At 36.0% G+C, this 24,353-nt stretch overlaps 1 protein-coding gene across 1 annotated transcript in view; it reads right to left on the bottom strand.

Annotated features, from left to right (window-relative positions):
- LOC150109967 (uncharacterized) overlaps positions 1-22,947 on the bottom strand; it is a 66,442-nt gene extending 43,495 nt beyond the window's left edge. The window contains exons 1-4 of the mRNA XM_090400577.1: positions 22,725-22,947; positions 18,951-19,094; positions 16,240-17,160; positions 9,870-10,015 (exon numbers count right to left, since the gene is read on the bottom strand). Coding sequence (XP_090256703.1) covers positions 9,870-10,015; positions 16,240-17,160; positions 18,951-19,094; positions 22,725-22,947 — 1,434 coding nt within the window. The remainder of the gene's footprint in view (positions 1-9,869; positions 10,016-16,239; positions 17,161-18,950; positions 19,095-22,724) is intronic.
- Between the last annotated feature and the right edge of the window lie 1,406 nt (positions 22,948-24,353).

The raw sequence follows: 24,353 nt of genomic DNA, 5'->3' as shown, positions 1-24,353 counted from the left end.
GTCGCGGGTACATGATTTATTTGTTGAGAGATAATGTAATTAGCATGAAAGTTCATTTCTTAGGTGTTTAGTGATCTAATTAAAGTTTTCCAAATCTCCGGTAAGAAACCCTTTATTCTTATTTAGGTTTCCTGTTGAACGGGCGACTATAGCAGCTTCCTTGAAGGACAGTTGGTAAGTACTCTGGAGTATACAATATACCTTGTTCCTGTGGTGTTAGTTACATTGGTCAGACCTCTAGAAGCTTCGAAACGAGACACAAGGAGCACATAGGCTATGTTAGAAACAACAGACAAGATATTTCAGGCTTTTCGTGCCACTTTGCCTCTACCAACCATCTTATTGAGTGGGATAAGAGTCATATGCCCTATATAGAAGAGAACTACCATTTCAGAACCTTCAAGGAGGCTGCTATGGTCGTCCTTGATCCTAAACAAGAATCAAGGTCTAATCCTACCGGAAATTTGGAAAACTTTAATTAGATCACTAAACATCAAAGAAATGAACTTTCACGCCAATTACATTATGTCTCGTAACAAAAAAATCATGTTCACGAGACACGCGCATTGTCTCGCACAATACTAATTTTGTATGAATTAGAACTGTCAGTTAAAACCTAGTCTGTTACCTTCATGTCGCTTACCAATTGTATCCCTGACGATGCCGATAGCAAAAGTCGATGAAATTAGTCGGATAATAAATATTACTCACTAGACAACTAGACCTGTTGCTTTTTGTTTTTGAGATATTTGATGATGTTAATGTTAATAATTAATTAATTAATTAATTAATTAATTATGCTGGAGAAGTAAGGTTAATCAGTTCTGATTGTTTTGGGGTTGTCTTAAAGTAAGTCTGACATATTAGTGAACCTTGTAGATGAGCTTGATATTATTTATATTTTCATATGCTGGATATACTGCTTTTCCTGACTGATGACCAAATTTCCAAATCTGGTCATCAATCTGGATAATTTTCCAAATTGAGTGATCTACAGGAAAATCATCAAACTACTTCTACAAAGGTTATAGCACATCTTGTCAACATCATAACGGCAATACCACGATTGCATTATTTTCTTGCAACATGGAAAATTGCCGACATTATTCCAATACGCAAACCAGGTAAAAGTTTTCAGTTTTCTCAAAACTACCGATCCATCAGCTTACAGTCCAATCTGGGGAAAACTGATGAAAAACTCATCCTATCCAGACTCCAAGAATCAACAGATAAATTAAACACGATTCCAAATGAACAATTCGGTTTCAGAGAATGTCACTGTACAGTTCAGCAAATCCATCGATTTGTTGAATACATTACTACACGATATAACTGGATACAGGATACAGGAACAAGCACACTGGTGCTATACTCCTGGACATTGTAAAGACTTTTGACAAAATCTGGCACCAAGATCTTCATTACAAACTTATCAGAGCAAATATACAAATAAATTTAAAACGTCTACTAAATCATACCTCAGTGACAGAACAATGTAGGTAAAGATCAGTGGAATAATATCTGCGAACGTAATATTTTATCTGGAGTACCACAAGGCTCATTGCTGACACCGCTTTTGTTCTCGGTCTACATGGCAGATGTCCCACAAAATCCAATGACGACCATCACATCTCTAACGTAGACGATGCTGCAATATTAACAAGATCTCTCCATCCTTACCTGGTAACCATAAAACTACAAGACAGTATTGCCACGCAGGAAAAATAGTTCTCTGATTGGAAATTTCAAGTAAATCCTCATTATCAAGTATTAATGCTAAAATCCCATGGCAAACAGAAACTAAATATCTTGGGATAGAATTAGATAAAGGACCACGATTCAACAATCGCATGAAACTCATCAATACAAAAGTATCCAAAGAAATCGCTGAACTTTACCACAAGATTAACCTCCTTAGCAAACTGAATAAAAGAAATAAATTATTACTTTGCCAGATGATACATTCCTTAATCGCCAGCGTGGAGCCATATTTCAAATTCAACATACTGATACTACAACGAATACAAAACAAATGCTTAAGGATGATACTAAGATGCTCCATGGTTCATCAGAAATAATCAAATTCACCGTGACATCAATCTTCCACACATCTCTTCTGTTCTTCACTGTCTAGCAGTGAAATTCTTTTCAGTTGCAGCCATGCATCCAAATCAACTGATCAAACAAGCTGCTGACTATAATGAATGAAGGCTAACTCAGATATCAGCTAATCTGAGTTAACCTCAACTTAGATAGGCTCACTACCTGGATATCAGTCATCTTTGCACTTTAGTTTCAATTGGTCTTTTGGTTGTTTATTTCAATGAGATCGGTGAATGAGACTTTTTCTCTTTTTTCATACTGTCCATCTGTCTTTTCTTTCTCCTAATACTATCAGGCTCTCTTGCAACCCCATAGTAACTACTCTACGTCCCTTTACTTTTCACCTCATGAAATAGATTTTTGCCCCATAGTTTGTGGGTTTTAAAGGGTGCGGTCCAAGGTCGAAAGTTATGTTGTCGTGAACTCTGGTAAAATTTTCAATCTTTTCAAGTTTCATTTTATTTGGCTATAAACAGATGATGAATCTGTAATATCTTCATGACATGTTAAAGAAATGTACTAGCCAATTGTATTAAATAAATCAATTTTATTTAACTCGTAAGCAAATATTTAGTCTTCATTTCATCATAAAATACCAGATTAGTAATCTACATATATTAGATTATTTTAAAGGTGAAAATAAAAACTGCCCATTTTTTTTTTTTTTCTCATTCGTTTCTTTCTCCGACGCAGATGCCGTGAATAAAGCTATGCAATTTAACTTACCGAGCTATAAAGAGGCATTAGAAACATCGCCACAAACGCAGTTTGACTCTCTCTAATCCCACTTACTGATTAAGTGAGATGTAGACTCAAATTCTTTGCCGCCCCCGTCTTACAGATAACACTCTAATCACAGTTTTACGACGCGTTAACTGTCTGAAGAAATATTTATTACAGTTTTAACTGCATTTTTCAAGGAAATCGTGTTATCGCTTTCTAAAACCGATGCTGTGAAACAAAAAAAAAGCACTTTCAACGAGCTTGCTTTATTTATAAGTTGTATAACAACGTGGATAAGTTTTAAAGACATCACTTTAATAAACGATAACTCAGGCTGGAAGTTATTATTCTATGCTTAACGGAATAACCAAACTACGTTATCTCACTGTACGATAAAAGAATGAGTGCCTGAAAGAGATGGGACCAGAAAAAAACCGATTGGCAAGGGAAGTAACGGAAAAGGAATGGAGTCCACTATGATTAAAGCAAGGTAAGGTGGTGAGAATGTTAACCGTTATAAAAGCGAATCGCTGACCAACGGTGGCCACTGAATTTGTTTCCACTTGTGAAAACATGTGAAAATTTATTTCACATGTTTCCACTTCATCGATCTGTTGCATTGTAACTAACAAAAAGTCAATCTCTTGGTTTCTTGCATTTCATATTTCTTCATTGACAATCTTGGAATCTTGTTTGATGCCATGGCGACATCCTAAACAGGCTAAGAGAGACAAAGTGAGCGGCGATAAAAAACATTTCCTTGTCCTAATGATATTTCTGCGATTCTTTTGAAGGTTGCTTCAGAAGAGTCCAATAATTGACTCCTATTCTGTCTTCCTCTTTTTCATTCTCTCTTTTCCACTGGGTTCTGTCCTGGCAGCTGAGAAATTAGTCGGAAGGGCGATAAATCATTACCGGAAAATATTTAAAATGGACAAATCCATTAACAGTCCGTGTTTATTCTACCTAAAACCCCTTTCAACTATTAAACCATCTATCGCCAGTAAGGATTCATCCTTGTCATTCAACAGCAGATCTTACTCATCTTCTAATTCTTAGAAACGTTTGATGATATTCAACTTGTTTACTCTGCATGTCTCTAAAGCATTTAATCCAATTTTTCAAAAAAGGTCTATTAGGTAAGTACCGATTTCTCTTATAGTCTGCTGTGTTTTGCGTAGTTATCAACTTTTTCTCTGGTTGTACATTATGCGTAATGTAGGATGAATTTTTCCTCAGATTTTGCAAGTTGTTCCAGGCTTCCACAAAGCGCCGTTTCTTCACATAGATTAATAACACTTTCTCAAGCTGACCGAGAAGTATTTATGACTGTAGCTCCGTGTGTGTTCACAGGGTCTGTTTTGAGGGACGAAAAATCCGAGTTTCCGGGTGAACTCCCCCACCCCTACCTCTGGGTGAGACCGGCTAACTCACCTTTAGTCGAAAGAGACCAGATAAAGGTTCTTCACGTCATAGACGGGATCGAACCCTGGTCTTTCCGACTAAAGGGTTTCGTCTATATCGACTGAGCTACGGAGGTTCTCTTTCAACTGTTGAATACTGTTTTGACATTTAGAGTGATCTTTTGGAACTGTGTTTCGTCTGAAGTATTCCCTAGACAGTGCAATTTAAAGGACTTCAAATGTAACGAAGTTAACAAATTTAGTTTTTACGAAGAATCTCACTCCATTACAGGGATTGTTGCAATTTGAAAATGGTTCGTTTTCGATCAGAAATAAATGTTTGGTCAGGTGAAGTATGTAAAGTGACCTATAGGTATCTATCAGCTTTTAGATAAACCGAATAGTGGCTTTGCTTACATATGAGCGAAATGTGAAGTAATATCGTGCGATAACAACATTGCAAATAGATATCAGTGTCACATTTATGCTTCTTTTATCACGGAATCTCTTAATAAAACCGAGGAAAAAACACAAAGAGATACCGGTCGAACTTCGTTCATAATTGTAGATAATACATGACCCTAGAATATGCAGCCATCCCAGTTGAAAGTTAGGTCACATTAAGCGATTTTTTTTTTTTTTGAACTGACAGGTTTTTACTCCTTCCAGAAAACAAAGTTTTTCATCAAGCAAAACAGGCACACTGGGAAGAAAAATACGCTCAATTAACAGATATACTACGCTGGCATCGTAGCCTCAGTCCTTTAGGTGAGAAGGTTGAGATGGCTATAAATTGCGCATGTTCTGTTCTATGGACAGCTTGTAAGCTACATGGAGTTTTAGGCAGAATTGAGATATGATATTTTACGTATATATGAACATGAACAGGATGTGTAGCAGTTAAACCACTTTAGAATACGTGCAATCTTTTGCAAAGAACTTTTTTTTTTTGCATCGGAAATGCAAATTATGAACAGTGACTTTAGAAACTTTGTTGTCAACAGATTGATATTAATACCTGGGTTGAAGAAGGATGTTGGATATTCAATACGAAGTATAAAAAAACTTGAGTAGTGGGGATAGCGGGATTCTCGCGAGAAGACCTTTCTATTCAATAATGTCCAATGGATGGTTAGGCGTCACGTATTGCTGGTTTTATGCCTACTTGGAGGGGCCTACACTAGTAAATAATTTTATCTACAGTAGCAAATAATTATAATTCCTGTCTCAATTCCATGTTTTTTTTCAAAGGCATTAACTGCTTTAGTAATTATATTATTATTTTTTTTTTCAAACAAGGGTCTAATAATTAATCAGAAAAACATTCCTGTTGACTTTGAAGTATTAAGTAACTGTCCAACAGAATAAATCTCTTCCGATTGTGGCGACATCTGTTATCAAATGCAGAAGTTAGATCAAGAACGAAACATCTCTTGCAATTAGCAAGATAAAGTGTTAACTTTGTCTATTCCAGTGGAGTTGAATGCTCATTTCGGTTGGGTGTGCTGTCATGTAAGTTATGCAACCCGCGCTACAAATTTCACGTGAGTTTGACAGTATGCATGGGCGTAAGTCCGCAGAAAATTTTACAAGGGGGGGGGGGTCAAAGCGTGAAGACAAATAATTACATTATTAAATTTTTATAATTATTGATTTAATTAAATAATTGAATAATAATTAAAAAAGCAGTTTGTTAAATTCAATAAACGTCTTTTAGCTTTTTTATGTAATTATTTGTCAATGTAAACTATAAATACATTATTTTTATTTTGCATCGATTTTAATGATTTTAATTCTTGAAAAAAAAATGGCATTCATAATTAATATTTTTAGCACAATATCATATATAAAAAAATTGACCGGCATATTTTATTAAAAATCAACTAATTAATTAATCCCCTAAATTAAATTATTTCAGTATAAAAGCAAAAAAAATTATAAACCTACAAATAAAATCATATTAAATTATACATTTACCTTTTAAAAATTACATTTTTCTTGTATATGCTTAAATTTGTGTCATTATAAATTTACAATTCACACTTCATTCAGTAACTCGTTAGACACAGAGGGCAAACTAACCGGTTACTGTTCACAAATCAGAAAAATATGAACTAAAAACAGGAACACATGTTCCTGTTTTTAGTGCTGCAATAAAACACGTGTTCTATGGCTATCCCAACATGGGCCGAAACAGGCCAACCCATAATAAAATTTTAAGACAGAAAGCGTTCACAAAGCCTTCCCACGGTCAAGGTTGTAAGATTACATATCTCAATCAATTTTACGATTATAATTTGTGGAATTTTTCAATCGATCCCAGGTGAAGGACCCCCCCCTCGCTCCCTCGGACCCCCATGACTGTGGGATTGCATTTTATCGATGTATGAAAGTTTTGAGAGGGCATAGCGCATCAGCGCTCATCTTAATTGGTCCAATGCAATTAATTGTAAGATACCTTTGAATACTTCTGCGTAGAGTGGGAGAACAATCTGTTTTATGATTGATCAGAAAACAACAATGCAGGAGAATGCTATATGTGGTTGGTATATTTGAAATACTCAAAGATGAAAATATGTGAACAATCATTTATAAGTCATGTAAAAGGAAAGAATAAGTGTGAGTAGAAACACTTTCATTAATGGTAAAGAATAATTAATAATTATCATTTACCATTAATGAAAGTGTTTCTAGGACACAACTTATAGGACACAAGTTTCTGGGCAGAGCGAATAGCACAATCCTATAAATTCTAAACATGAATAAGTGAATTTATGATGGCATAATTTAAAAACAAAAACTTATGAGGGAGAGAGAATTGCAGGAATAAAGATGGTGTGATGGAACAGCAAATCATCTCGTAAAATTTGTTGCACTTGTTATGTGTATTTCTCTGGTTTGTGTATATTTCGCTCCGTTTTCCCAGAATTTTATTTTGTTTACTGAGACTCAGTATACAGTACATAATATCCGATCATTATCGGAATTATCCACACTTTCGGGAATCCTAAATTCATTATTATTTTTTTTTTTTTAGTATCAGCGGTTCTTCTGTCTTATCAATCCCACATATGCTGGTATTTTGTTGTAGATCGACAACGTCTTATGATACACAGAATATTCATTTTTATTCAGAAATAGATAATTTTTACTGTCTGTTGTTTCTGTAGATTAGAATAAAAATGTTCTCTATACCGTTAAATAACTTTGCAACCTCAACAGATGCTATACTGCACAAGCAAAAGAAAAAACAATTAGCATTTTTCTCCTAACATCCACTTTCAAATTTTCAGTTCCAGAAAACACGCCTAACAACTATTTGTAATATATATTGGATACGAAAAGCGCTCGACTCATGACAAGCGACAACGTTCAATTGGATTGGTTGACACAATAACCAATCACAGATGCTAGGTGCTGAGTGAGCTCAAAATTTTAGCTCACCTAGCCATTCCTTCTCAGTGGTTTAAAATATTAGAAAGCTAAGAATTTGACCTGCTGCACCCTCTTTACATCTTTTCAGAGGGCTCAAAGGTGTATGCATTTCGAAAGCACACCCGGACTATTAACACGCATGTGACGCAATATTTACGAGGAGAAAAGGGCCTTCTTCATGAAACACGCTTTATTACCCTCGTGAAGAGAACAATGAAGCATTATTGCAGCATATTGTGTTCAATTTTAGGAATCGAGCACGAAGTCTGCAAACAATTAGTCAGTCTTTAACGGGAATAAACGCAAAAATATAATATGGGTGATACTGATATTTCGTGGATGAGCACCGCACACCTAGCACACCCGGAATATTCGCCCCTGGTCTATTCATTTATTATTATTCAAAAATTAATTACGGACTGTTACCCACGGATATTAAAAACTCTTTTTCTTTTCTTTTGGATCATTTATATGATCATTTTCGTTCCTTTGCTCAAATAATCTGATACTTGTATTCTTCCAACACTTGTCTTTTAACCAGTACTGTTCCACGTTTGCCTAAATCTTGCGTGCAATAGAAGAAACAAATCTGAAAAAACAAAAAAAAAAAAAAAACAGAATATCTGGCATTGGTCTGTCTTCGAGAAAACCTGATATATATATATATATATATATATATATATATATATATATATATATATATATATATATATATATATATATATATATATATATATATATATATCAGAGATGGCGATATTACTGATCACGTGAATATTATCATGAGTATACCTTTCCACCTTGACATCATCACCACAGATAAAAAGGATAAAGCTCTACCAGAACGTTACACGCGATCAAATTAAAAACATACATAATAGCAAATGACGTAGGTATATCGTGAAACAAAATGTCGATATCATCTCGATATCATCTCATTCTCCAATAAAGGCAAAAAAAAAAAAAAATAGATAGAACAATAAAGGTCATTCTTCTCTTCTCCCCAACTGCAGAAATTTTAGCAAAATATTAGAATTTTTCAAATAAACTTCATAATTAATAAATGTTAAAAATATACAAATAAAAATATTATTATGGTATTCAACCCATTTGCTAGTACGAAGGTATGACATTTATCTGAATAAGCGAGAGTGGATTGAAAAAAAAAATAGATTTGTGCAAATATACTCTTTCCAAAATGAACAAAAAGACAAGACAAAAGGTTAATTGAAATTAATGAAAGAATTCTTAATTTCTAAAACAACGTTTGAAATTTCTGTTTCGCATTAATATTTCTATAAAAACTAGACTGTTTATAAAATACAATTAAAAGTTTTAATTACAAAGTCGTTATTCACAGTCTGGTAAGACATCCTTGAAGAAGGAAGATAGATAGATAGAGAGAGAGAGAGAGAGAGAGAGAGAGAGAGAGAGAGAGAGAGAGAGAAAGAGAGAGAGAGAGAGAGAGAGAGAGAGAGAGCTATACTCCCTACTCCTGTCTTTCTATACCCCATATTATCTTCCGTGAATGTACGGAAGTATTATCGGTTCTTTTCAGCGTAACCCGAGTGGACTTTCAACTAGGAGATTGTTAAGTTTATGAAAAAGGTAGTAACTAGTATTAGTAACTACTTACCCATTGCCTATTAGCATATATATTCATAGCTCATATTTTATTCTCCTTCTGACATCTTCTTTATATATATATATATATTTAATTTTATTGCTTTTATTTATACACAACTGCATAACAAACAACTGATTTTTTTTATTCCCAATATACGATGGATATTCACAACTTTACCTTCTCGGAAACAGAACGACTTGGCAAGAAGCGGATTCACTCAAGAGAACGTGCAGAACTAAAGTCAGTTTTTTTGAGTAAAAACTATCAGAAATGAAACTGCTAATTTACTTACTCATCAGATCTCTTTCCATGAGTTTTTTTCAGATTCCTGAGACGAAGATATTCATTGACAGGTACTCAAATCAATCTCTTAAAGATTTCATTGAAGAAAGTTTAAAAAGAAACTCATTTGCAGAATTGTTCTTACACTTACGAGGGCATTGAGTTAAAATAAGAAGAAAAGTACTTTTTTTTAAGAAGATGATCTCACTTGTTACCGTTAGTCCTGGAGTGATGTTTTAAAGTGATTCATTTGCTCAGTGTATTCAAAGAAACAGCATACATCTTATTCAAGAAGAATTTTGTTCCTCATGAAATCTTTGGTACTTCGGTCGGCACTTCTTCAGAAGCGGTTCCAGAGCCCACAAAAAAGCACAAAATCCGGAAATGCCCGCCAAAAAATAGAAAAGATAATCATATGACCCCAGAGTATCTCTGAAGTACCCTGCAATGCAAATAAATCATTTTGAAATAAAATTAAATGCCTTTTATTATTTTTTTTATTTTGAATTAGTAATTAAAATGGAATGTAAATTAATGTTTAAGTATCTATTTTTAAATTGAACACTTTGAAATTGGAAACTAAATTATTACTTAATTCGTTTAAATTATTGAATTTATTTAAAACGTTTTGTAGATTTCTAAGGAGTTTTAAAAGATTGGCATCATCATATATAAAGTAAATAACTCAGTTTAACATCTTCGATATGAAAAATATATCAGATTTAATAATAATGTTAATAACTGCTCACTTATGACAGTTGTTTTTGTACAAAACACTTATGTATCAGTACACGTTATTTCAAAGAAATATTTTGTGCGTTTCAATCATTTGCACCTCTAGATCAGTAGTCCTCAACCTTTCTCAGTTGGGTAATTTTTTTTTCCCTTAAGATGAGAGCCCGGTCCCAACAAATTTACTCGTAAATATCTTTCCACTTTTTTTTAAAGTTCATACATTAAACTAACCTAAGTTTTAATAATTAATTATGGCATAATTTTTCAATAAAGAATTTTAATATATATATATGTGTGTGTGTGTGTGTGTGTCTGTGTGTGTGTGTGTGTGTGTGTGTGTGTGTGTGTGTGTGTGTGTGTGTGTGTGTGTGTGTGTGTGTGTGTGTTAAAGATACCAAGCTATTTTAAACCTGGTTTTACTCCATTTCCCAAGCAAGCAAACAGGCAAACAAGTCAATTTTGCGCCTGTACGTAATGCAAGTCTAGCTGACCCTGCAGGTAGTGCAAGACCAAGGTAACTCATGGTAAAAGTAGAATAAGCTCTGATCACTAATCTTAATATTTACCTATAATGCAAAACACATCTTCTGGAGGAGATGTATGATGTTATGTATTAAAGGCAAGGGGCCACTACCCAGACCGGTTTCGACCTTTATTGAGGTCTCATCAGTGGGAACCAGGCTAGAAATACCAAGATTTTAGTAATACAGAGCTTATAAGTATTTTACCACAACAAGTTACCATAAGGTGTTTTAACCTTATTAAATAAAAATAAAAATCTCAGGAGAAGATAAAAATGTAGAAAGTATTTTACCTTGGGTATAATAAATGTTAAAGATACCAAGCTATTTTAAACCTGGTTTTATTCCATTTCCCATGTAAGAAATCAGACAAATAAGTCAAGTTTGCACCTGCACGTAATGCAAGTCTAGCTGACCCTGCAGGTAGTGCAAGACCAAGGTAACTGATGGTAAAAGTAGAATTCATCCACCGATAAAGCCCCTCACCGGGCCATGCCGGAGAACACCCTCCCGGGAGACTCAAAGTGCTCTCCGATGGCAACCCCACGAAATATAAGCACTCCCTCACTGGGAGCGAAATTTTCGGAAGAAACCTAGGAGAGCGAAACTCAGCCTCCCAGGGCAACAGCAATGCCGAGCCTCAGTTAAAACTTCATTGGCTGCAGCATTGCCATCTGTTACCCTGGGAGAGCTTGTCAATTGTCAAACTTCTGTTAACCTCAGAAGTTTGACAATTGACATTTATGTCTTTAGGGATGAAGCAAGATGCTTTTCATATTCCTTGCTATCTGTTGTGGTTACATTGAGGGTAAAATTTATGAGCAATTTGCTCGCTCTGAATGGTCATGGAGATCATCCATCAGTATAGGAGGCTAATATAGCTTTTGGTATTCTATGTTTGAAGACCAAAAGACGTCCTAAAGTTTTTCCTAAAGACGTCCACACACTCCACCAAATGGCTGGAGTGTGTGGACGTCTTTAGGAAAAACTTGGATGCTAAGGATTGTAGGAAAGAGAAAAATATAGGGAATATTTGTATCTCTATGAAGTTGATTGTTTCTAACATACCACGGGGCGTTCGTAATCATTCTCGAGCACTTGTTCTGCACTCGTTGTATCTTGATAATGTTAGTATTAGAGGTGTGGCACCAGGCCGGAGAGGCATAGGTGAATATAGGACGAATCGTCATCTGGTATAGTTGCAATTTGATTCTGTTGCTGAGCTTGCTATTTCTATTAATTAGCAGGTAGATCTGAGCGATGGCTTTAAATGCCTTTTCGCACGCAGACATGATGCGTTGGTTAAAAATTAGCTTTTTGTCGAGAATTACACCCAGGTATTTTGTTTCTGTCTGCCAGGGAATTTTAGTATTGAATAGTAACACATCTCCTGCGGGAGATATTGGTCTTTTCGAGAAAAGAATGGCCGAGCTTTATTGGAGGTTGACTTCTAATCTCCATTTGGAGAACCAATCCTCCAACGTTTACCAGAAAGCCTCAAGAAGGTTTTCTTGAGCTTTCTGGTAATGAAATGTGGTCGGAGAGATCAGATTAGTATTGCTTTATCGTCCGCATACAGGGCCATGATGGACGACATCGGATTGTGTGGGATGTGCTACATGTATATAGAAAACAGCAATGGAGCTAGTAGGGATCCCTGCAACCCTCCAGCGAAGATATGGCGCTGGGAATGAGTAGAAACATTGATTTCGACTTGTATTGATATATTCTCAAGATATGAACGGATTAGATGAACCACTTTTAGTGAGATACCGGCTGAGATAAGTTTGTGTAGGAGTCCGAAATGCCAAATTTTGTCAATGCTTTGGCAAAACGTGGTGGTGATGTATTTCACAATTCTGTGGATTTGCTGGGTAGTACTATGGTGTTGCCGAAAACCGAACTTTTCTTTAGGGTGGATGTTTAGGTCATTTACTGAGATTTGGAGTCGTGAGAGGAGGACCTTCTCCGCAACCTTACCCAGATTGGAGATGAGAATGATTGGACGGTAATTTTGCGGTAGGTGTGGGTCTTTTCCTGGCTTATGTATAGGGATTACATCAGCCAGTTTCCTGGCGGAAGGAAAAGAGTGAAATATTAAGATTTCATTTATTATAATGGTCAGGTGCACTACAGCTTTTCGAGGCAACAGCTTGATCACCCTGTTTGAAATGCCACCTGGTCCAGGAGCATTTTTGTTCTTTAAATTTTTAATAATATTATATATTTTACTAGATAATATGGGTGCAATGTGGCCAGTACTGGCATCAGGAAGTTGAGTGAGTGTCTGACCGGTCTGTGAATTTTATATATGTGATTGATGTCTAGATTTCTATATGCAGGTTTGCACTGCTCTTTCAAATTTCTTGCCATGGCCTCTGCCTCGTCCGCATCGGTGTGTACAAGGACCTGATCAGAGAGTATCTGGGAAATAGATTTGCCTTTGTTTTTGATATTTCTTAGTAATCCCCAGACAGAGTGATCAGTAGGTGAGATAGAAGGTAACTATTTTTCCCATAGATGGATTCTGTGAGCCTTGAGTGCATCTCTCACAGCCCCAGTAAGTCTGTTTAGATTTGTTTTATCTTGTGGCGCACGAGTGTTACGAAATATTTTCGTGGCTCTGTTTTTTTCCCTGATCAAGTTCATAATGTCTTCAGGAAAATGACCAGGCTTGCGGACAGATTTGTAGAATGTGGATACCGTTATGGCGGAGTTAATTAGTTGGAAGAGGCTTGTAACTGAAGAGTCTATGTCTTCTTTTGTACGTATGTGAGGAACAGGCCAATACTATCCCTGAGCACTTCCGACAATCTTTCCCACGATATATAGGAGTGAGAGGGAGGACACAGGTATTCTTTTCTTCCCATCTGAAGTATTATTGGGTTGTGATCAGATGACAACTCATTTAATGATCTTAGGCTCTAATGAAGATTAATATCCCGCAGGACAGCTATATCCAGGATGTCCACAGTTCCAAACGTACTAAGATGAGTTGGTTCGGTCGGGCTTGCCACAACAGCATTGTGTGATCCTATGAAGTTGGAAAGGATGCAATGGATGCAATCCTGCATGGATCTGCAATTCCATGCAGGATGCTTGGAGTTCAGACCCCCGGCTATAATGGTCGGTTCTCTGACTCATAAGATGGCATTTAGGTCAGAGTGTACCAGAGTTTTTAGGGGAGGGTTGTAAGCAGAGTAGATTTTCAGTCTGCCAGCCAAGTTGGTGAACACCTCCACGCCCGTGATCTCAAGATTAGTAGTCGGAGGGTTGTTCACAGAATTGTGCTTGATGTACTTTTAATGAAGATGGTAGTGCGGCCACATCTGTAGACCATTCTGCCATTTCTCTGTTCACCCTCATTATCTGTCACCCTCAGATAACCCTAAAATAAAGATAACCCCTTATTTTAGGGTTGTAAGCAGAGTAGATTTTCAGTCTGCCAGCCAAGTTGGTGAACACCTCCACGCCCGTGATCTCAAGATTAGTGGTCGGAGGGTTGTTCACAGAATTGTGCTTGATGTACTTTTAATGAAGATGGTAGTGCGGCCACATCTGTAGACCATTCTGCCATTTCTCGGTTCACCCTCATTATCTGTCACCCTCAGATAACCCTAAAATAAAGATAACCCCTTATTTTAGGGTTATCTGAGGGTCTTAGATGTGAGTCACTGATTAATATAACATTTGGTTGATATTTGCTAGTGAAGTCATGAAGCTTCAGAATTTTGTTTCTTAGACCATTTGCATTCCATGAAATGATCTGCAAAGAGGCTGGAATAAGTTTGTTTCTACTCATCAGTTAGTACTGTGAAGATGGCCTGTGTTTCACGGAGAAATCTTTTGGTTGAGGTTGGTGAAAGGTTTGACAGGGTGAAGTCTTGTAGCATGTTGACTAGCGAGGCTGTAATAACAGCTGTTAGATTTGTAGGTTCTGATTTCTTTGTACGGGCCACGTCAGCATAACTTCTTGTTTGCTTTTGGTCCGCTCTATCTTTGAAGGGTCTCTGTAGACAGTTGACGCTGAGCCTCTGGCTGTGGTGCAGGAGCCTCTGGTGTTCTTGTACCGTTTGAAGTGGACCATTTGGCTGATTTCATCAGTCTATTTTTTGGGTGCCGAATGCATTCCTTTTAGTTGGCAGGATGCGCCACCGCAGTTGGCACATTTAGCTGGAGTTGTTTTCGGTTTTGTGCAGATATTGGTTGGGTGGCTGTCCCCGCATTTCAAACATTTAAATTCAGCTTTACATAATTTCTGGCATGGAACTGCCCAGAAGATGCCCTTTTTCGGAGTTGCTCTGGTGTGACAATGAGCCCGCAGATTGTTTTCAAGTTGTAGATATTTTTATATATGTTATGGATCTCTTTACGAGGACTAACCGCATGTGAGACTTGTTGGATCTGTACATTATGCTGACCTTAATTCAGTAGAAGGTAAATCCTGTAAATTAAGATCAGCAACTATATCTTCTGTATCAATGTCTTCAGAGACGCCACGGAGGTCCACTTTTAAATTTTTCTCCTAGCTGAGCGAAAAGGTATGATATTATATACCTCTACTGTCCATTTGTTTTGATACTCGCCTGTAGTCTATCACTGTTGTAGGATATATATTAATTCCTTCATCCACATTTTTGGCCTTTAGATAGCCAATGTGTAGGTTGGACATTGTTGATCTTAAATCTGCCCATCTCTGCTTCTCTCTTAATATAATCGGAGGCACATTTTCTTTGGGAGAAGCAGTGGACTTCAAAATTTGACCATCTTGTTCCATTGTGAAGTCTTTGAGTGGTTACGTAGGTGGACTGCTTGAAAATCTGCAGCAGTGGGGTTGGCCGATTCTGACTGATCTTCCATAATCTTGACGTCAACGTCTGCGGCACTTGCCGGGAGAAACGTATCGTGAAGTTTCGACTTTCCTGGCCAATTTTTGTTGAGTAGTCGCCCAGTCTGATAACTGGCTTAAAGGGGCGAAGCAAGAATGCTTTTCATCTTCCACGTTATCTGTAGGGATAAAGTGTTATTAAGCTATTAAAGCTCTGATCATGGCAGGAGGGTAACAGCAACAGCTGAGCCTCAGTTAGAACTTCATTGGCTACAGCATTGCCATCCATTACCCTCCAAGGGTATTAATCACCGCATCTCACGGTCGATCATGCTTCATTCCCACAGCCTCAGAATAATTACAATTTATTATATAGAAATTATTAGCGTATAGTCATAGCATCACTTAGTGGAAGAAATGGGTTGAAATGGGTAGTAACCATTTCAACCATGATTTGTGTGTGTGGTGGTAATTCTTTTAAATGACCTCAAATAGAAGGTAGCATACAAATAACAAAGAGAACAATACCTAAATCATTGTAATGAATAAAATGTCTTTCGTTTCCTATGATATTCTACTTACCAATAGTAGGAGCAATTAAAAAGGTCATTAAGCCAGCAATGAAAGATATCCAGCCCATGGAGGTTGCTTGATCATTCGGCATATAATGAGCTACAAGAACAGAAAACGTCACCCTGATGGCTCCTTCAACCACACCGAGACAACAGGCCATCATAAAAATACCCACATGTCCCTTTATAAACGCAAATCCTAGCATAATTCCTCCTTTCAAGACGAAGCCAGTTAACATAAAATTTTTTATGGTCACGAAACCTCGATCTGTTATCCACCCAAAGCAAATACGACCCACTAAGTTGCTAAATGCAGAAGCCGAGATGAGATATTTAGCTGTTACTTCTGGTATTCCTTTATCCATTCCGACTTCTACGATTATAGTAGCCAAACTGAGGTATATGAAACCAAACCCTCCTTGGGTAATACCTATGGCAACGTACAATGGTTTACTGAAAAATCGAAAGAAGTTTTTAAAAATATTTCCTCTCTTATTTTTCTTTTTTTCTTGTTCAGGTGGCAAACAGTGGGAAGAAGTTCCATAAGTAATGTGCCCATTGTGGATTGGAGATGATTCCTCAGGAACAGCTTTATTTTTTCGGGTACTCCTGGGAGTTGTTTCAGGATGAACTATGGCCTTGGTCTTGTTATCGCTGGAAAGAGGGCTACTTTTGTTATTTCTTCTCTTGATCCACGAAGGCGTTCTGAGCAACATTCCTGATGGAATTAGATGCATTACTATGCCACTCAGGATGAGAAATGTTCCCTGTAAGCCGTATTTTGCGATAGAAATCTCGGTGATTATTGGAATTATGAAAGCACTAACGGGACTCCCTGTAAAGGCAAGTCCTGTTGCTGTCGCTCGATATTTATCAAAGTGCTGATTTAACGACACCATCGGTAGAATGGTGGTAAACCCCAAGCTTATTCCTAAAAAAATTTTAAAAATAAATAAATAAATAAATAAATAAATAAATATATATATATATATATATATATATATTAAAAGAATACTAAATTAAAACATATACAAAAACAGAACAAATTTGGGATTAATATTATCACACATTAATATAATTTAAATATATCCATATATAAAAATTTAAATTATATATTAAATTGAAAATTATTCATATATAGCAAGAAGGTAGCAAAATATTCTGGAGGTTGTACGAAGTTTAGAAATGGAGGACAAGAGCGCTGTAAAAGGAGTTAAAGATGATAACGGTGACATGAAAACGGGAGAAAAAGATATCCTTGAAGTATGGAGTAATTACTTCGAAAAATTGTTAAATGAAACAAGCAGTGATAGCACATTGGTAAAAAAACACTCAACAGGCGTACAGTCAGGAATACACATCCATACTTCAAGTAGAAAAAGCCATCAATAGCTTGAAATGTGGAAAAGCAGCAGGAGTGGATGATATTCGAACAGAAATGCTGAAGTATGGTGGTACAAAAGTCTTACAGTGGCTGCTCTGCCTAGTTCAGAAGCGTGGACAGAGGGATGATTGGAGTAGAGCTCTCAATAGTACTCATATATGAAAAGGGAAATAAAACTGAATGTGAGAGTTACAGAAGTATTTCCCTACTAAGTGTTCCTGGCAAGATCTATGCAAGTATACTTGAGAAACGGTTGAGAAGAATTGTGGAAGAAAAGCTTGGTGAAGAACAAGCTGGATTCAGGCCAAATAGAGGCTGTCAGGATCAGATCTTCACTTTACGACAAATAGTTGAGAAGTTGACACAAAATAGATTGAATCTTACGAACCGCACATTCTACAACTATGGAACAGCGATGATGTCAGAGGAGGAATCACATTCAAGCATTACTATATAAGGTTTTACGAAATACCAATAAAATCTCAGTAACATATTAACTAATGGCTGTGCACCACTTCGTATTCTGTTGATCTGATAATACGCTTATATCTGTTTCAATAACTGTCGATTTTTATAGTGATCTTAAATCATTGTATTAATGAGTAATTGTTGAACCTTTATTTATCCAGTGCCGTAGATCGGTGGCTGATTACGAAGAAAAAAAGAACAGATTTGTTGGATTAGATTTGAATACATTTAATTGTCCTTTTCTCTCTAATAATTAAGTAAAACTTGTTTGAAAGAAAAATATTTATTCCGTTAAACATGCGATCTCTACCAGACATCGAATCCATTGGATTAAGTGCTTTTATAAAAGTAATTACCTCATGGAATGTTTATATTATGAAATGTTTATATAAAAAGAGTCGTATCACAAACAACCACACTTGCAGTGATCTTCACAACCAGATTCTGTTGGTAGGAGAACCGGATATGCTCATCCAGATGGTAACACAAATGCTATAAATATAAATACTGCAGTAATACTGCAAATACGAAACACTTTTATACTTTCTTTAGAATTTTATAGAATATCAAATCTACTTCCATTCTTATTTTGGAAGTAAAAAATAGAAGGTTATTATTTCTAACATAATATTAAAACGAAATTAAACAAAAAACGACACCGAGGGTTTCATAACATGTAAGACCAGCGCTTTCGGAAATTTGTAAAATTTCTAATTTCCATGTTTTGTTGTTCAGGGAAACGCATTTCTTTCCCCTAATCATTAAACACATCCGCAGTATACCTAAATATGCTGGTTTCCAAATATCATAAGAGAAACGCAGTCTTACTAGCAAAAATAAATCTTGTCACACTGATAAGTACAACTCACCATAAAGAACTCCCCAGAACAGCGTGATCCAGAAGATATTATGAGATAAGAAACACAGCGCGATTGCTGCTGATCCAATCAAACCACCCACAGAGACTACTTTTCTGACTCCAAATCGTTCACCTAAAATACCGATAATTGGGCCTAAATTAATATATAAAAAATAAATAGAGAATGAAATTATAACTTGTATAAATTAATTGAAACATTATATATATATATATATATATATATATATATATATATATATATATATATATATATATATATATATATATATATATATATATATATATATATATATATATATATATATATATATATATATATATATATATATATTTATTTATTTATTTATCTACCCTATATATATAAAACCCTCCGCATTCGTGTCTTCAAAATTCGAGTCATCAGAATTCAAGAAGAGCCGGCCTACTAGTCCGGAATACGGGGGTTGGGCGACATAGGCGCCTGGGGGGGAGAACGTAGCCTCCCTAGTTTGTGTATATATATATATATATATATATATATATGAGTGGGTGATTTATTTATTTTTGAAATTTTGAATCATATTGTAAGCATTTCATGCGTAAATGTATACAATAAAATTATATTTTATAATTATTATTATTATTGTTATTATTATTATTATTATTATTATTATTATTATTATTATTATTATATATAAGATTATATTTTATAATTTTAATACATTTTGAAATAAACAAAACCTATTAAAATCAAGTAAATAAGTTATTTATACACATAAATAGATTAACCATAATTTTATTTATATATAAATACATTATTTTTGAATATAAACATACATGAAGGTGTGATCCTGCAAGACATTAAACTACAGTACAGCCTTACATCACTAAACGAGCTGTCGTCGGATCACAACCCAATTCTACTGCAATTGGGAGAACAAGAATGCCTGTTTCCTCCTTCTCATTCAGGCATATCGTGGGAGAGATTGTCTAAAGCACTTTGGGATCAAATAGGACCGGTCCCTCACATATGCACACCAGAAGATGTGGAATCTGCAGTGACTAGCCTCACCCAACAGATTAAGTCCGCTATAATGGTTGCAACCTTCCAGAAACCTGTTCCCAAGCCTGATCGTTTGCCTGAGGACATTATGGACCTGATCAGAGAGAAGAGCAGAGCTAGGAAGAGATTTCATAACACTCGCGCACCTCAGGATAAGACAGTGCGTAACAGATTGAATGGAGCAGTAAGAGATGCACTTAAAACACATAGAAACCAAGTTTGGGATAAAAAGTTAGCCTCTATCTCACCTATTGATCACTCTATCTGGGGCATACTGAGAAACATCAAAAATAAAAACAGATCCCCCCCCCTATAATCTCAAACCAGGGCCTAGTCCACACAGATGCAGATAAGGCAGAAGCCATACTTAAAAATCTTGAGGATCAGTGCAAACCTTCTTATAACAACATTGATTTCAATTATCTGTACAAAGTCCGCAGACAGGTTAGGCATGAACTAAAACTCCCGGATACAAGTGCTGATCATATTGCACCCGCATCACCTGTTGAATTATATGATATTATTAAAAAACGTAAGAACAATAAAGCTCCTGGACCAGACAGCATCTCAAACAGGGTGATCAAGCTGCTGCCTCGAAAAGCTATCGTGCATCTGACCAGTATAATAAATGCAATCTTAAGACTTCACTATTTTCCTTCCACCTGGAAAATGGCTGATGTGATTCCTATACATAAGCCAGGCAAAGACCCACACTTACCGCAGAATTATCGTCCAATCAGTCTCATCTCCAATCTGGATAAGGTTGCAGAGAAGGTCATCCTCTCACGACTCCAAACCTCAGTAAATGACCTAAACATCCTCCCTAAAAAACAGTTTGGTTTTCGACAACACCATAGTACTACCAAGCAAATCCACAGAATTGTGGAATATATCACCACCAGCTACAACTGGCGCCAGTGCACAGGAGCTGTATTCCTAGACCTATCTAAAGCATTTGGCAAAATCTGGCATTTTGGACTCCTGCAAAAACTTATCTCAGCCGGTATCTCACTAAAAATGGTTCATTTAATCCGTTCATATCTTCAGAATAGATCAATGCAAGTTAAAATTAACGGTTCTACATCGTCCCAGCGCCATATCTTTGCTGGAGTGCCGCAGGGATCTCTACTGGCTCCATTGTTGTTTTCTGTATACATGTCAGACATCCCACACAATCCGATGACTTCCATTTTAGCACTGTATGCGGACGATACGGCAATACTAACCAGATCTCTCAGACCCCACTTCGTTACCAGAAAGCTTCAAGAAAATCTTCTAAAGCTGGAGGGTTGGTTCTCAAAGTGGAGATTGGAAGTCAACCCCCTGAAAAGCTCAGCGGTTCTTTTCTCAAAAAGGCCAATGTCTCCTGCAGGAGATGTGTTACTATTCAATACTAAAATTCCCTGGCAGAAAGAAACAAATTACCTGGGTGTGATTCTCGACAAAAAGCTATCTTTCAACCAACATATCAAGTCTGCATGTGCAAAAGCATCTAAAGCCATAGCTCAGATCTACTCGCTAATTAATAGAAATAGCAAACTCAGCAACAGAATCAAATTGCAGCTATACCAGATGACGATTCGTCCTATAATCATCTATGCCTCTCCAGCCTGGAGCCACACCTCTACTAACATTATTAAGATACAGCGAGTGCAGAACAAGTGCTTGAGAATGATTTTGAACGCCCCGTGGTATGTTAGAAATAGCCAACTCCACAGAGACAAAAATATTCCCTATATTCTCTCTTATCTACAATCCTATAGCTTCCAAATGTTTTCCTAAAGACCACACATCCCAACGATTTGGTTCAACAAGCTGCAGCATACGAGCCAACGGACATATTCAAATATAGAAGACCAAAAACTATATTAGCCTCCTATAGCGATACATAATCTCCATGCCCATTCAGGGCGAGCAAACTGCTCGTAAATTTTACCCTCACTGTAACCACAACAGATAGCGGGGAATATGAAAAGCATTTTGCTTCACCCTTAAAGAATAAATGTCAATTGTCAATTGTCAATGAAGGTGTGAGGTTTGGAATCGACCGTGAGATGCGGGGACTAACTTAACCTAACTGAGGCTTGGCTACTGCTGTTACCCTCCTTCCATGATCGGAGCTTTAATAGCTCAATAATACCTTATCCCTAGAATATCCTCCACAGATAACGGGGAAGATGAAAAGCATTCTTGCTTCGCCCCTTTAAGCCAGTCCTTATACGGACTATGAAGGTGCATAGGTACAAGTATAATAATTTAACATTTTCTAGGTTAAATCTCCAAGTCTAATTCTTCTGTTCGAACAAATACTGTGTAAAAATGAAGATTTATTACTTTAATTTTTCTACAGTTGGAACAATGAAATAAATATTAATTAGGGTCATTAAGTTTATTTTTATTTATTATTTCTTCAATAAATTCATGACAAACTAGTTAACACAATACAATAATAATAAACAAACTGTAATAATCAAATTAATATTACAATCTACTTCTAATGAAATATGAATGTATTAATCTTATTCTTTATTTGGAATACATTTCTTAAATTTTAAACTCTAGATTTTCGAGTTCTAATTTAAATTAATAAGATTTCATTGAATATATCTCATAGATTCATTGAATATATAAGATATATTCAATATTACTTAGAAAGCCACAATTCAAATAAATAAATTTATCTTTCATTATTATATTATGTTTACATGAATATATTCATACCCATTAAGTTTCTCACAGATGCCGCTATGTTAAAGGGACTTGCAGCTGTCTTTCTGTCCATTTCAGATATACTTATCAATGTCACATACAAAACACCAGCTGTGTGACCCAACCCTCCTGTAATAAATTCATTGACAAAGCAAGAAAGAGCCACAACCCAACTCCATCCTCTGTCTGGTCCTTTCAAAGAACGGGAATTTGATTTCATTTTCACGAACTTCATTTTCTATCTTAACACATATTTCACAAGTTAGTAACAAAACTTCACTTTATATAAAAAAAACAAAATGTGCTTTCTCTGATTAGGTATAATCTCGGAAAGTGTTAACGGGATCATCAGCTGAAACCCGTGGAGATGACATAACTAATTAATGGGCTAAATTCGGAAAATATCAACTATAGTTGAACATCGAGCATTTGGCGACGGAGAAATGTTATCAGTACTTTTCATGTGATTACCTGTGAGATCATCCCATTGAGAGAATCAGTTATCTAAATAATGATATCAGTTTAAGATGCTCTTTGAGCCCTATTCATTTTTTCCCATGTGCGGTTGACTACCCAAAGGACAATACTAAAATGTGCTTTATCTTTGTAAAAATTTCAATATTTTTTTGTGCGTTGTGTACGTTTGCGCATCTACTTATTTTATTTTTCCTTTCACAACAACTGTTTCTCGAAATAACGGATTTCTTTCTAACCAGATTCAAATATACAGTATTTACCAATTTTAGACTGGTTTCAATCACTTATAGAATGCAGACTTTACTGGGGATTTCAACTAAAGGCGAGTTAGTGCGCTAATACTATGGACACAGTCTACAATAAATATTGCGCAGACTATGTCGATAATGGAACACCAAACAATTCTATGGTTACCTAGGACGACGTTACCTAGAGTAGAAGGAGGCTGTGAAGAAGAAATTATGCAACTAAGCATTGAACTTGGATGTACTTAAGTAAACATCGTGAAGCACTCAAAGGAAGAAACTGCAAATTGCAAGAAACAACACTCAAAAATGGTCAAAGTTGATATCTCAATGGCATCCCAGAGAACTACAATAAGATCAGTACGAATTTTATTGAGGCTGTTCATATTATCATGAAATAAAATATTTCGGTCATTGCATGGAATCTCTGTAACTCAGCGTTGATGATATCCTTTGGGTAGAACGATCTGGGGTCAAATCCCAGAAAGTGCGTTTATTTAAATAAAACTTTAAAATGTGAGATCAGATAACTCATCTCTAGTTGAGGTAACTTATCTCTAGTTGAGATAAGTTACCTGATCTCACACTGCTGTCGATAAATTCTTTTTGCTTGAAAATCTGATTGTTCGTCCAGATAAACCATTTAGAAGAACACGTAAAATTATCAGATTTCTTAGCCTTATAACCTTAGTTATTTCACTTATGATAAAATCTTTATCGCTGTTTTGACACAATGTTTTGATTGTGTCAAAACCATATTTTCTTCCGTGCAATCTGTTATTCCGTACTGTTCTATCTTAAGAACCTGACAATATATGTTTTTATTCTACGCCTCCTCCTCAAAAAATCCCTTCCAAAGTTTATTATCATACCCTGTGTCTTTCAACTTCAACTACTGCGCTTATAACTCTCTTATTAA

Source organism: Typopeltis vanoorti, chromosome 1 (genome assembly GCF_054136105.1).
Source record: "Typopeltis vanoorti isolate ZY-2024b chromosome 1, IOZ_Tvanoo_1.0, whole genome shotgun sequence".
Taxonomy (NCBI): Eukaryota; Metazoa; Arthropoda; class Arachnida; order Uropygi; family Thelyphonidae; genus Typopeltis; species Typopeltis vanoorti.
Note: the sequence above shows the minus strand (reverse complement) of the source record. Positions and strands in the feature narration are given on the sequence as shown.